Source organism: Amphiura filiformis, chromosome 2 (assembly GCF_039555335.1).
Source record: "Amphiura filiformis chromosome 2, Afil_fr2py, whole genome shotgun sequence".
Lineage (NCBI taxonomy): Eukaryota > Metazoa > Echinodermata > Ophiuroidea > Amphilepidida > Amphiuridae > Amphiura > Amphiura filiformis.
In genome coordinates, this window is record NC_092629.1 from 27957994 (window position 1) to 27972145 (window position 14152).

General features: G+C 36.7%; 2 protein-coding genes and 2 long non-coding RNA genes across 5 annotated transcripts in view; 2 read left to right on the forward strand and 2 right to left on the reverse strand.

Annotated features, from left to right (window-relative positions):
• Window positions 1-14152, forward strand: part of LOC140146057 (uncharacterized) — a 273862-nt gene that overhangs the window by 51736 nt on the left and 207974 nt on the right. The gene's annotated exons all lie outside the window — the stretch shown is intronic.
• Window positions 1-14152, forward strand: part of LOC140146043 (uncharacterized) — a 107070-nt gene that overhangs the window by 19869 nt on the left and 73049 nt on the right. The window lies entirely within an intron of this gene.
• Window positions 770-7841, reverse strand: LOC140135794 (uncharacterized). The gene is made up of 4 exons (XM_072157416.1): window positions 7785-7841; window positions 6151-6346; window positions 3302-3448; window positions 770-1177 (listed from the first exon to the last, which is right to left on the reverse strand). Exons 1-4 carry the CDS (start codon window positions 7800-7802, stop codon window positions 921-923), a joined length of 618 nt encoding a protein of 205 aa, XP_072013517.1. The 5' UTR covers window positions 7803-7841; the 3' UTR covers window positions 770-920.
• Window positions 7834-13758, reverse strand: LOC140171413 (uncharacterized). Its single transcript, XM_072194673.1, has 4 exons — window positions 13361-13758; window positions 11115-11241; window positions 8950-9076; window positions 7834-7901 (listed from the first exon to the last, which is right to left on the reverse strand). Exons 1-4 carry the CDS (start codon window positions 13756-13758, stop codon window positions 7834-7836), a joined length of 720 nt encoding a protein of 239 aa, XP_072050774.1.

Sequence of the window (14152 nt, forward strand, 5' to 3'; positions counted from 1 at the left end):
CCATATTTCATCACTCAGTAAAATATCACTAACCAAAATCACCATGTTTGAATAAATTTGGGGGGATGATGTTGTGGATCATGTCAGGCACCTTTAAATACATGTATTTACCAAGCTCAATTACAATTATTAAACAATAATGGTATTTTGAGGGGGTCCTCTATATCATACTACATGTATACCGTCTTACTGACTTTTCGCAGTGTTACTAGCAGTGGCAGACTTTTCAGAAGTATCCTATACTTAGTTATAGACTCTGTATACTGAAGGTGTCTGAAACAAAATCCTACCCTGGACTGCAAACTTTGCTATTGTATATGGCCAATGTGCTTGCTGCCATTTTGCACTTTCAAAGTGGAAAACTCTCTTGTGGAGTTCCCCTCAGCACTAAATTTGGCCCTACCATAACACCTTCATTGGTGTTATCTACAAATTCTGAAGAGCCTGGGACTACCAAAGTAAACTCGACCAATAAAATATCAAAATGTTCCAAAACAGGTCAATTTCGCCAGGAAATCTTAACCCAATAAGAAAACTATATACTACTTTGACGCTGTGATATTCTTTTCTGCACACTTTGGTAACTCTCTGAATTCAATGCAACTGAAATTATTTGAGTTAGGGCCAATTAAATAATCAAAGGTGTAAAACAAGAAATGGCATAATATGCTATTCATGTTTTTATATAGTGCATTCCTGCTTCTTTTCAAATGGGATCATTACGGCGTGACAATTGAAGAAGTCATGCGCTGTAACCACTATTGGCGTATTTCATCAAAAGGCAATGTAAATATCTGCACCTTTTGTAACTTTACATTGTCTCATTAAAGTTAGTGGACATAAAATGACTAAATAAAGACCAATTGTTTCAAGCGAGGTACCAAAATATGCAGAAAATGGAGGACCTCTTGTAATTTTGTTTACTTTGATGAATTTGATGGGTGAAGCCTCATCCAGGAGACTTTGCTCTTGATGTTTTTCATGGGCAGTTTCCATATCAGCCCGCCTCTCTTCTTGCTGAGTTCAATGGCCTTCCTCACTGCCTCTTCTCCTGGCGTCTTGTTTCTATCAAAAAATTTGGCAAACAGTGTTGACACCTCTTCTTTCTCCTCTGATGTCCAATTGTGCCGCTGCCCCATTTTTCTGGTTTTGATCACCTGCCTCTTCTTTCTTGGAACTGCAAAGCAAATTGTACAGTTTGGTTAATAGAGTGTTTACCCATTGGTGCTTATCCAGATCTAAAATTTTGAATCTAAGGGATGCACGTTATACTTACAGGCGGTCAGGAGATTTTGTTTTTCTAGCCATTTTGAGGATTCTTTTATCTTTTTTGCCTGTACTTTATACCTAAAGCACTTCAAGGTGAACTTTCTTTTTTGTTTTCCCTTTCTCACTTTTTTCTTAAAATCTTCGTAACCATACCCTGCAAATATAATGGTGTACTAATGTTGACTAATTTACCAAGTCATATCAAAGTGTTAGAATTTGACAAATGATTTTGTTAACTAAGAAAAAGCAAATACATCAGTGTCCACTATAGCCACCAAAGGTCATGTGCAATACGCCAATCCAATAATTCCTGCACGCAAAGGATGATGGGATAGATTTCGGGATAAACAACAAGGACCGCACCGATCGCGGATCATTTACACCACGGATATGGATATCCCGAATTGCGCTATGCGAATTATCGAACTCGATTATTATCAGAAAAAATAATCATTATGGACTGTAGCTTCCCGTTGGTGGTCAACAGGGTAGTCTGTATGGATCTTAATGCAATATCAAAGCAATGCAAGTTATCTTTTTCAAACACATGTTAAAGATGCGGATCATAGGAGGTATCAATTAACAGAGAAGATGTTGTTACTTTGTTCCACGTTTCAACACAAACAGCCTTGTATTGCTGCGTGGAGACTTCTTGAATTTAATCTCACTAACATTCAAACAAGAGCACCAATGGAGCTGAGGTTCAGCACTATTTTGTTTTTGTGGAAAACATTGGAAACAATTGAATGTCTTCAGGCAAGGGCCCAACTCCCAATATTTTTGGCAAATGGGGTTAGGACGGCCAATTTCTTGCAGATGCAACTGTCTTTCACATACGTGTACATAAAGAAAAAGATCAAACTCACTCTCTAAATATTAATTTGAATCATGTCAATAGTAATATATATGGAAGATGTAAGGCCCAACTCCATGTTTTCATGCAAGAAAGGCCCGAAATGACAAACTATCTTAATCTCTTAACGTTGCCATGGAAACAACAAAGGCGATCCTGTGTGGTGGTATAAAGTTGCCATCAAGCACTAAAGCTCACATACAGTTCCCATAATTTACTTTACAAATCTGTCAAAGTTAAGTTTTTTCTTTAACTCAAAAACTACCTGAGTGGAGTTGGGCCCTTCTTGCCCGAAGACATTCAATTGTTCATACAACTCCAGTTTGTTCTACAGTCAAGCAGATTCTGGTTGGTTGATAAGAGCTCATTTTGGAGACTTATCGGTTATCAAAACCAATATGTTGATCAATTTGTTTTGTCATTTGACATTGTTTTACAGCACACAATGTTTGTTTGTTTGTTTATTTCTTCTTTAACCTGGGTTACTCATGCAGTGACCAATACAAGTAGGTCTTTGTTCTTCCATGTGACCCAGGGACAATCCTATGAACCATTGAATATCTGCAGAATGAAGTGATAAAATATATTGGTAGGAAGAAATTTGGATAAATATATATTGGTAGGAAGAAATTTGGATCATGAAATTCCCCATTAAAGCCATATTATAACATTTGCTGTTGAGGACGCCCTCACTGATTTTTTAAAATTCATTTTTTACACGATTATATTGTACTTTATTAAACCAATATACCCTGCCAAAATCAAGACTCTAGGTGCTGTAGTTTTGTCAAAATCCGAGATTTTGAATAAAGCGCGGAACCGCGTCTTATTATTACGATGGAATTATTAGTTGACGCATACACAATGTTCATAACACACAGTACGTTCACGGCGTATGGAACGGTGATCTACACAACAAAGGGTGAGTACCATAACATGACCGAAGGAGTGGTACGTATTGGCGACATCTGGCGCTGGTAGTAAATTCAATCTTCTTTGCTTTGCCGTAGTTGTTCGCTCAAAATTAAAAAGGTGATATATCTGACAGTAAAACTAACATTTTATGTCAAAGAATTGCTAATCTATTTTGTATGATAATGTTATAATATTGCTTTAAGCTATGCTTAGAGCCAAAAAACACCTCAAATATATGAAACAAAATGTAATCGAAAAACTTACATGCAAGATCATCTTCATCATCATCCTCAATGTCATCCGGAATATAATCTTCATCTTCTGGCTGCTCGGCGGGGGCGGGAAGAGGTACTGGTGTGGAACTGTCATTCGTGCGATCCTCCTGTCCCTCATCCTCATTCTTCATTAGCTCTGAAATGATAATTCCAATATCAATTCCAAAATTTAAAGTATGAGTCTTAATTGGATATCTCCTTCCACTATTTATATAAAAGGATATGACACTGTTCATTTCTTTTGAAAAGAATGTGTACCTCAAACCTCATTGAAACAAATTTAGTGATCACTCACAAATCAATAAGTTTTTAATCCTTATAATGCACTTGCGGGGAACTAGTAGATGAAAATGGTGTCTTTGACAGCTATTCAAATCATTAGTGATTGCTTGTGTGTTGTCAACGTTCCTGTATGGAGCTGAGTGCTGGACTTTGACTGATCGTGATGAGGCTAGAATAGATGCTTTTGATATGAGATGCCACTGCCAAAGTAAGATTCTGAAAATTGCCTGGACACAGCGCATCACCAACAAGTACATTTGGTCACTCACAAAGCAGCATCAGCTCTCTTTCACTATCAAAAAGAAACGTCTTACATGTTTGGTCACATTCAAAGCATGAATAAGGATCGCCTTTCCAAGGTACTCTACAACTGGAAGCCTACAAATGGGAAGCGCAAACCAGGAGACCAAGGACAACTTGGAAGGATGTCATTAAGAAGGACCTCAGCTGGCTTGGCTTGGACCTGATAGTTGATGAAGCAGAACAGTTGGCTCAGGATAGGAGTGTTTGGTCTCGTGTCAGGCAGCCTGTGCAGAAGTGCTGTCCAGTAGGTAGGTAGATACGTATTTAATGCATATGGAGGTCAATGGCACCAATAACAGCAAACCTGATCTCAGCCTATCAATCGATGCTTTAAGTGTCAATTTCATCATCAAGTCTCTGCATGCATCATGGAGTTTGATGAATGTGGATGGGAGAGGACCTGTCCTTTTCTTTTCAGTATCAATTAACACTGCACGCTACTGGGCTATTCTTTGATTAAAAGATTTTTGCTACCTAAGAATCAAATTATAATGATGAAAATTTTGTTTTTCTTCTTGACAGGTTTTTTTCATACTAAAATAGGAAGCTATATTTCATATTGGGATCCCAATTCAAACCCTGTATTTTGTAGCTAGCGAAAAGAAATGTAATGCCAAGCCAACAAAAAGTAAGCGGATTTGTAAATACAACAGATGTTTGCAAAAGGATGCACCAAATCATATCAAATATGGCGTGCTTAAAAATGTCTTCTTTTGGTGGCAAATCCCACTAAAACTCTCATCAAGCCAAAGTGTATCACTATTTGGCTCAAATCTCATCTTCTTTTGGTGGCAAATCCCACTAAAACTCTCATCAAGCCAAAGTGTATCACTATTACCAATATTGAAAGGTCACTCCTGCCCCTCCACCCAATGAACTTTCCAAATTTTCCCAAGTTCCCCAAAAAAAAAAAAAAACAACAACAACAACAGCTATGCCTCTGAAAAGGCTACACAACTGGGTATTTACCTTTTCCCTCAGGACACATTCAAATTACTTTGGATGTAGTATTGATGAGGATCAAAGATGGGGATGTCGTTCCTTGACCCTTGACAGTAGGAGACAAAAAATTCCCAGCTCACAAGGTCATCCTTGCTGCAGAGAGCAGGTACTTCAGGTTTCTGGTTTAAGATCATGGTTCTTTTGTTCAAAAATATTTGACACAATATCACGACTGCACCAAACAACAAGTTAACCAGATAGATGTGAAGAAGTCAAGAAATGGTAAAATAAAGGTAGTAATAGGTAAATCAGAACAGCAGGTACCCTTGAAGTATCATGAATTCAGTGGATTCTGTGTTAATGGCATAACATTCACGTTCATTTGTGGATCAATTATGCATACAATACAGGATTGAATGCAGCGGAAATGCAGGCAAGTCTAGTGAAACTGCAGAAAGATCGTTTATCTAACGACATCTTTGCAGAGGAGAGTGTAGTAACTTACACCTTTGACCGCTTGTTGTATGGAAAATCTAAGCAAGCAAATGATTTTTTCAGTGATGTATAATTTGAAAGTTTGTGTGACTGTCTTAAATCCAAAGCACCAGAGTCAAGTACAATTGCTATATCTTCAATAACTCATAGGACTGATAAACCACACCTCACGAATAAATTAAAATCTGTGAATCAACATGTAAGTGCACTTTGTGATAAATTCAACTGGACCTTTATTGACAACCATGCAGTGAAAGATCTTTGTAAAGATGAACTTCACCCTAATAAAAGGGGTATGAGTTTCATTGCTAGAAACTTCCAGGATTTTCTACGCTGTGCTCATCCTTTGATTTTCAGGGAGGGTCGCAAGAAGACGTTTCAAAGAAGAGATACTGTGACAATTTGGTTTTGCAACATGTATTGATTTCATGTACTTTTTATTTTCATTGTATGTTTACTTCCTTTTGGATGAGAGAGCACTTCTGTGTTTGGGTTCTGAAGCCCATTCTCTTATCCAGAATTACTTGCCTTTGCATTGTTCATGTAATTATTTTATTTTACGGTATATAATTTGTTGTGACTTTAACATTTATTTCAATTTCTGTGTGTAATATTTGCTTTTGTAATGTGCAAGTGATTCGAATAAATATTATTATTATTATTATTATATTATTATTATAATTATTCAATGAATTCAATAAGTCCATAAAATGAACTCCACAAAGTTTATCTTCTCTACAACAGCAAAGTGGATGGATATCCATATGGATAAGTGATATAGTCATGCAATCTCATGATAGCTTTCTACTTCCTTACCCTCAATGTGAATGTCTTGTATTCTCCTCCCTTTGTATTCTTTCATCTTGTTATGGTCCAGCATGAGCAAAACTTTGGCTATGTCAGTACGCTCTAGTATGTCACTTGTAGCCCTATAGTGGATCTTGTGAATCTCTAGACTATGACCCAGGTGGTCCACGATCCACTGTTGTTCCTGAGGTGTGACATTGAGGCCCTAGAAATAAGATAGAAATATAATAAAATGGCAAATGTCACAGATACATGTTTTTTATCAACTATGGTTCTTCAGAATAACTCACAAGAATTTAATACTGCTATCTTTCAGTCGCCACACAGTGATCAGTCAATTAAGAGCTACAGCAAAGCAAATGAAATAAGTTACCAGCAAATGAATGCTCAATCTATATAACCATGGCCAAGGTGCTAAAACTGACAAATGTCACTTGCTCTTGTGGAACCCAAACATAGCACTTGAGATGTAGTCTAATACACTTATCAAAATCAGCACAAAATGAAAGGATTTTTCAAGGAAAAAAAAATACTTTTTCATTTTGTAAATATCGAGCGATACGGCCCCAAGTAAGAACAACTTTGTTGATTTGGGCCTCCGTGGTGAAATAAAGCTTCCTATCCTATCCTATCCTAATCTGTGATCTACTTTTCATACCCCACTTTACACCAAACTCTTTGATACCAATGGGACCACCTTGGTACATAAAGATTGTGTGCCAAAGGATTCTTGCAAATTCATTCAATGTCTACAGATACAGGCTGGTCTGTTCAATTTTGACATCTGACAAAATTACACCACACAATCCTATGGATCATTGAAATACACCTTTTGGTCTAACTCAACAGGGCTAGAAACCTGGTGATAATCCAAGAATCCATTCTCGAAAAGATTCTTCCATAGAAGAGTTTGTGAGAATCCAAATAGATAGATTCTCGTAAAAATACAGTGTTTGACTGGGTTTTCTGTTTTAAGTAGGTAACAAATTACTGTTTCCAAATATGTAACATTAATTTGCTTATTAAATGTGCCTGACATGAAAATTTTGGAAAATAAATTTTGCTACATATCTCAGATATGGTCATCAGTTTCCATAATTTTGTATGGCTTCTCTGCATGTAGATATATTGACATCCTCTTGTCATGGTAACAGATCTAGAGCAGGATTTCTCAAATGGTGGCTTCCCTAGTAAAAATTTGTCCGAAATTCCGGTGTATCATGTGCAAGAAACTGGATTTTGCTTGCATCACTTGATTTTAATGCAGGAACAGTAAGTATGTTGAAAGTTTTGTGCAAGTTTCTGTTCAAATCAAATGCAAGAACAGTCAAGTCAATAAAAAGGTAATGAGTGTTTGTATAAATAGTTTAGCTTTCACTCAAGAAACTTGCAAAAACCAGCAAAAGTGTCAGAAATTCTAGCATTCAGGGATGCAAGCAGAGGCGCTTACATGAAAGCAGAAGCAATTTTCGTTTGTTCGAGGGTCAGGAACTTGCACAAGTTCTGACATTTGCATTCTCATTTTACTAGGGTTATGGGCCAAAAACCATTTTTAAACTGTACTGTACAACCCCAGATTGACCATTATTCTCCACTAAAAATGTGTTACATATCAGAAAACCTTAATTTCTCACAAAACCTACTTGTATCATTGTTGCCATGTACTTCCTACAGTTGGTTGCTCGGATGCGTTCAGGATGGCTGAGATTTGCCCCATCCGCCATTTCCTTCAGTGAAGCCACCTCGAATTACACCAGTTCCTGCAGGTCACAAAATAATGTGTTTTACAGGATATTAACATATGAAGGAATGTCCAGTAGTTTTCAAAAGTATGTTTTTGAAGAAAGTGCAAAGTTCACTGTAATTGAAAATGTACTATATCCTCCTCGTTTTTATTAATAATAAAAATATTACATGCATCATGATATGAATTATCGAACCGGGTTATAAATCTCCCATGTCAAGAATGAAAAGCAAATGTGTGTGCAATCAACAAAATAAACACACAAATTAGTTTTCTTTGCCCACAATAATCACATTTGCAGGCATGGTTACAAACTTGTAACAATCATTGAACAGGACTCATGCAGCTAGTTAGATTACACAAAAGGTATGCAGTGCTGGTATTACACATTCATAATGTGGAAATTAATATTTCAACAGTCATTACCATAAATATTTTCCTCTCTGAGAAAAAAAAAAAAACCCCATTTGTTAAAGGCACTATCAGTGATTGTAGGCATAGTCACTTGCTTCATAACATGATAAATTATCACAAAATAACTCATTTCAATCATATTAGACCCCTCTCAGTCGTATATTTGATAAAATATTACAAATATACATGACACGAGTGTTAGCAGCCGCAGCAACGTCTCTAACGACAACGTCGTACATAGCTGCCGAATTCAACTGCCACAGCCGATCGCTAAAATCTCCGCACAGAGATTTTAAGCATAAATGTCATATATTTCCCTTATAAAGCTGATTTAGTGCATGCCACTTGTAGGGCCAATTACTACATATATTTTTGTTTCAAAAATGCAAAAAGTAAAGGTTTGATGATTTTAGGCCTACTCCGACTGGTCGGATCACTGCAATAGTACCTTTAAATCACCATACTTTATTATATATATACTGTAAAACAAGATAAATTTGTGACAACATTTTTTGCCACAAATTAACAATGACCAATTGTACACAGTGAAGAATGATTAATTTAGCAATTTTATCCTCCCGGAAATCTCACGAAATTAAATTGATCGCAAAAATAACTTGTTTAGACTATGATCTGTATATGATACTTACTGTTATTGGCGAACAGATACATATTGAAACTCATTATTCCTGCCTTCCTTCTACATCTATCTGATGCCAAATATTCCAGTATTGGTCTGATGTGTGTCTGTACCAAAAGTGGCAAGTACTTGTTGCCCTACATATAAGGTAAACAAGGTATAAGAATGGGTACAGAAACTGGCAATGGCGCTGCAAAAATGGACTGACTCGCAACTCAGGGTTCCCAGCATTTCAAGAAAACAAAATTCCCTGATTTTTCCTGATGAAGTCTCAAAATTCCATGATAATTTTGTATTTGATGAGCTAAAAAAATGCAGAATTTCAAGCCATTTTTAGTGTAAAATCCCTGACTTGAGGCATTTTTATCAAACTCCCTGACTGGAAAAAGTAAAATAATTTCCCCTGATTTTCCTGATGGGCTGGGAACCCTGTAACTTTTACAGGGCCGGCTCCAACTTGGGTGGCCCGGGCAGAGTCAGAGTGGAGGTACATGAAGATGTGAGTTGAGATTTATTGCTTGAGTGAACATTGGTAAAATATGAAATGATTAATTTAAGGGGTCTTCATGGATTTGCAGAAATCTTGGGTCGTGCTTTTGTAAAAGTCAATTTGCACTATCAAGATCAATAAATTAAGTACCAGTTGAGATTGGATGTTGTTGACAACATACCAGATAAAATAATGTAGGTTTCAAAATTCTTATTTTATTGTGGTATATGTAATATACGCACTTTTCTGACCATGTTTTTCGTTGACGGTCTTTTTTCTAAATAAGAGCCCCTAATTAAAAGCATGATGCCTTTATTTAAGTTCTACCCAGTAATGCATTCACAATATCCCATTAAAGAATTTAGGGTATTTAGTTTCAGGAAGGAGTCTGTTGTCTGTCAATTATATATGTTCAAAGTTACCCAATTTTTGCTCACTTTTCCGAAATCGTGAGCGTCAATATTATACGCGCATGCGACAATTTTCAGAGTACATTTCGTTTTTGGTCCACATTATTTCTTTGATATCTCCTTTAAACATTTGTACCTTTTTATGCGATTTTGAGTTCTCAATTGATCAAAATCAGTAATTTTAGCTCCCGGAAGTGGTATGAAATCAATGCTAAACGACCAAATCAAAACATACTAAGGTACTTAGTCGTAATATTTCTGCCACTTGAATAACAAGTTCAGTGGTCTAGCGGCAATGCGTCCGCCCCATAGCCCGTTGGTTCGAATCCCGGTGGGAACTATGCTGATTTTTCGTTTGGGTCAAAAATGTATCATTTGGGGTCAAAATAATCCATTAAGTCCCCTTAATGTTGTAATCACAAAACTATAACATGGTGTGTATGCAATTTCAAGCTTGTACAATATCAACTATTTGGGCTCATGTCTGATTTGCTATTCAAAGTTATGGACTATGATGCCATAACATCATTCATGAACTTATTTTTGGTATTATTTTACAATAAATATACTACAAAATATTCAAGTCTTTTTACAATTCATCCGTGTGCCTGTTTTATATTACTCCATATTATTACTTATGGGTCGGCTTATCCACTCCCTCTGAAACCTTTAGCCTATCAATCTATTTGTTACTCTGTTCAGAATAATTTCTTTGAAAGAACAGATATCTGATAATTAAATCCTAGTTTATATCATGTCATATTTTGAGTTTAGATTTATCCCTGCTCAAATACATACTTTGAAAAGTTATATTATAAAACCAGTACAAAATCACTAAATCTTCAAAGAATATGAGCAATATATGCACCTTTGTTGCTGAAACACAGGAGTAATTTAAACTAATATGTTAGGATTGAGATTCATTATAAACATACAAAATGAAACATTTTTGCTGGATGCCAAAATTTTTCTAAAATGCTGACAAAATGAAGTCATCACATCCTTTATATGATAAAATTCAATCACCAAACATTTACTAGTAACCTACCCATTTTGCAAACAGCTTACAGAATTTAAAAACAAAATAACTTTTAGTCGCTGGAGCATACATGATTTTCAAGCGGATTCTTTTCAGAGGAAAATGTCTGCAAGATGCATGGGCTAGGTTTGCTTTTTCTTTATGAACCCTGATCCCATAATCATTGTGGGGACAACTGCCCTTGGATACTATAATTATGTTAAATACATTGTGAAAATTCATAATATATCATGTACCTTTGCTCTTATACTGATAACATCCTGTGATAACACAAGATGTCTCTCAAACTGCGTCAAATCATCTCCAAAAGACTCTGCTGCCACATCATCCAGTCCAGATTTTCTCTCTTGGTAGTCCTGCAGGCTGTGAAAAAAATGATACACTTATTTTGAAAAGGTGAAACTTTGATGTGGATTCAAAAGGTTTGCTTACAGTACCCGATTTTTGTATTTTTTTTTCTTGGGGTACATAAAACTGTGCATTTCCTCATGCATCTTGAAATTAGGTAAATTTATGATATGGTTTCAAATAAAATTGACTGTTGTGGCATCAACGTGTTGAGTCAAACTGCCAATTGATGAAGAACATTTTGGGGAGATTTAATATTTAAGGTTTCACTGAACAATTATGGTCTTTCAGAGTTTGAGTCTGAGAGTCAATTACTGGAAGTAAATTTTCTTTAATATTTTGCTTACATATTTTATTCCTTAAAAAATCTTTCTAAAAATTGCAATTTATCATAGATGTCCAGCATTGACCAAAAAAAGTATCCACATAGCACTGTGTGACATAGCTAGCTTCATACATAATGAAGAATAATAAAAGGACAATTCACTAAAACTTTCATCGAACTTAACACACCATTCTGGTGAAAGTTGAAATATAACATTCTTGCTGGAGACAGACTTCCCTTGTGGGCAAAGTAAAAAGCTAAAATTCCAAATTGACCACGACAGATGGTCATTCAAAAATATGTGACTTCACCCAAAAACCCAATTAATAGGATCGTAATAAGTTTAGATGTGGTTGCTTCTTTAGGCTGTAGAGGAAACAACACATGTGTCCATTTATGAGATTTATCAATTTGGCGGGCAAGCCAACTTCTCCCCTTTATATAGCCATCTCTCCTTAATTATGATTTCCTCAAAAGGTTTGTTTCCTGTTGAGAAACCAGGTTTTCCTTAATCATGATTGGTTCAAAAGTTTACTTCAATCTCATCGCACATGATGTATATTGTGCCCTCGTCACTTTGTTCTTCACATTATGTCTCATCCAGAGGTTTCCCAGTTACTATTAGTGGATCATTTCTTGCCATTGTGCCAACCTTGTCACTGTGCATAATTGGATACACCTCCTTTAGTAAAACTTGACTCGGATTTCCAGTTATTCTACCTGCTACTTCCTATTGTGAAACTAGGGGGGTAATCTTCCCATTGGTCAGCAATGAGGTAACCGATAAATTTTAAGAAGATGTAAGGGAGAGGTGTTTGATAAGAACTAATCTCCAATTCCAATAACTCTCCACTATAATGTTAAAGTTGGTTTTGAACAAAAGATGAAGACGACTGACTTCCTGGGCAGTCTTACTTTGAGACTCTGAATATCACCTTAATTTAGCGGTCCTGTTGGTGCAGGAAAACACTATACTGGTTCCACTTTGAAGGACTAGAAACTTCAGGTATTCCAAGTGGATAGAAACTTCAAGTATTCCACCAGGAGACTTTGACGGTCGCCTGAATTTGATCATTTCTGACCAAGCGTAATTTCGCCCTTGCAAATATCACCACAGAAACAGTAGCACAAGCTCTGTGCGAAATATTTTCAGAATGGGGCCTACCTGCACAAATCATGTGAGACCAGGGTATAAATTTCCTTTCTAAGACCATGTGTGAGTTGTACAAACTAATGCACATCGATCAAGCCATTACAACGCCATTTCATCACAAAACCTCAGGCCTGGTTGAAAAGCTCAATGGAACAATCAAGTCCATGATACGGACACGGGATGATAAGCAAAGGAGGGAGTGGGACACATTCTTGACCTATAATTCCCATATCTGTGATATTTCATTTTTTCGCAACTTGCAGGGGGTTAAGGAGAAACTGTCAGCTTTTTTGACAAGAAAAAGAATTAAACGTACTGATATCTCTTATGTCAGTAACTCCGGGAGGGGTATATATACAAAATATATTTATTCTAATTTTACAACGTTCACACTTTTTTGATTAAACATTTGATGACATCATAAATTTTGTTCCACTAAGACACAATATGTATGTATTCCTTGAAGTAAGTGTACACCTTCTTTTTATCTTTTCCAAAGTTTACATCTTCTCGTTAAGAAAATTCCAATGTACTAGAGATCACAAACTTAGATATCTTGTTTCCCACTGGGCTAAATGACAATCAAAATCACCCAGCTGGATGATTCAGGGTTTGCAGGCTTGGGTAAAGCTCACAATGTATTAGTGAAAACTTACGTTAGTGCTTGAACATCCCCTGGTCTTCTTCGGTTATAAGATATGCAAGATGCGAGAGCCACGATCACATTCCTTCTGTAGTTCGTGTAAGAATAGTCCTCAAGGTCTGCAGACTCGGCCCTATCTCTCAAGTAAACACTCAGTTTCTCGATGTCCGATGGCAATGGCAAGGGATCTTCTTTCCTAAACTTCCTCTCTGCCAGAAGCAGGCGTTCCAGCTTCGTATCCCACTCGGCATCCATAAGCTCTAAAAACTGCTTTGCTTCCTTACGTCCCGTAGTATCTTCATCCTTGATTGAACGCGCCCTCTTAATCACGCATAGCTTTCTAACCTGAATGGCCATCTTCAGTCCGTTAGATGGTGCCTTAAGAGATTCTTCATCATCAGCATCTGGCATGGAAAGTCAAAGTGATGCTCGAGTCACGTCGTCAAAATGCTTAGGCTTCAAATAGTCCGCAAGATCACTTCCACTCTCTGGTATGCATATTGCTTGAAGCTGTATTAGTAGCCTACTAATCAATCTCATCGCACATGATGTATATTGTGCCTCATCAATTTGTTCTTCACATTATGTCTCATCCAGAGGTTTCCCACAGTTACTATTAGTGGATCATTTCTTGCCATTATGCCAACCTTGTCATTGTGCATAATTGGATACACCTCCTTGACTACAACTTGACTCGGATTTCCAGTTATTCTACCAGCAAGTATGTTACTCTGAATGAGCAAACCTCCTTGGTTCTTACATTCTTGCTCTGAGCTGGACAATCCCTGCTATGGCGGGCGATGAT

Coding starts and splice junctions, on each gene's coding strand:
- LOC140135794 (XM_072157416.1), bottom strand. Junction 3,449..6,150: donor ACAAGACATTCACATTGAGG/GTAAGGAAGTAG, acceptor TTATCATTTCAG/AGCTAATGAAGAATGAGGAT. Junction 1,178..3,301: donor TGATGAAGATGATCTTGCAT/GTAAGTTTTTCG, acceptor TTTGCTTTGCAG/TTCCAAGAAAGAAGAGGCAG.
- LOC140171413 (XM_072194673.1), bottom strand. CDS start 13,758: ATGCCAGATGCTGATGATGAAGAATCTCTTAAGGCACCATCTAACGGA. Junction 9,077..11,114: donor TTATCAGTATAAGAGCAAAG/GTACATGATATA, acceptor CCTTATATGTAG/GGCAACAAGTACTTGCCACT. Junction 7,902..8,949: donor GTATCTGTTCGCCAATAACA/GTAAGTATCATA, acceptor TGTGACCTGCAG/GAACTGGTGTAATTCGAGGT.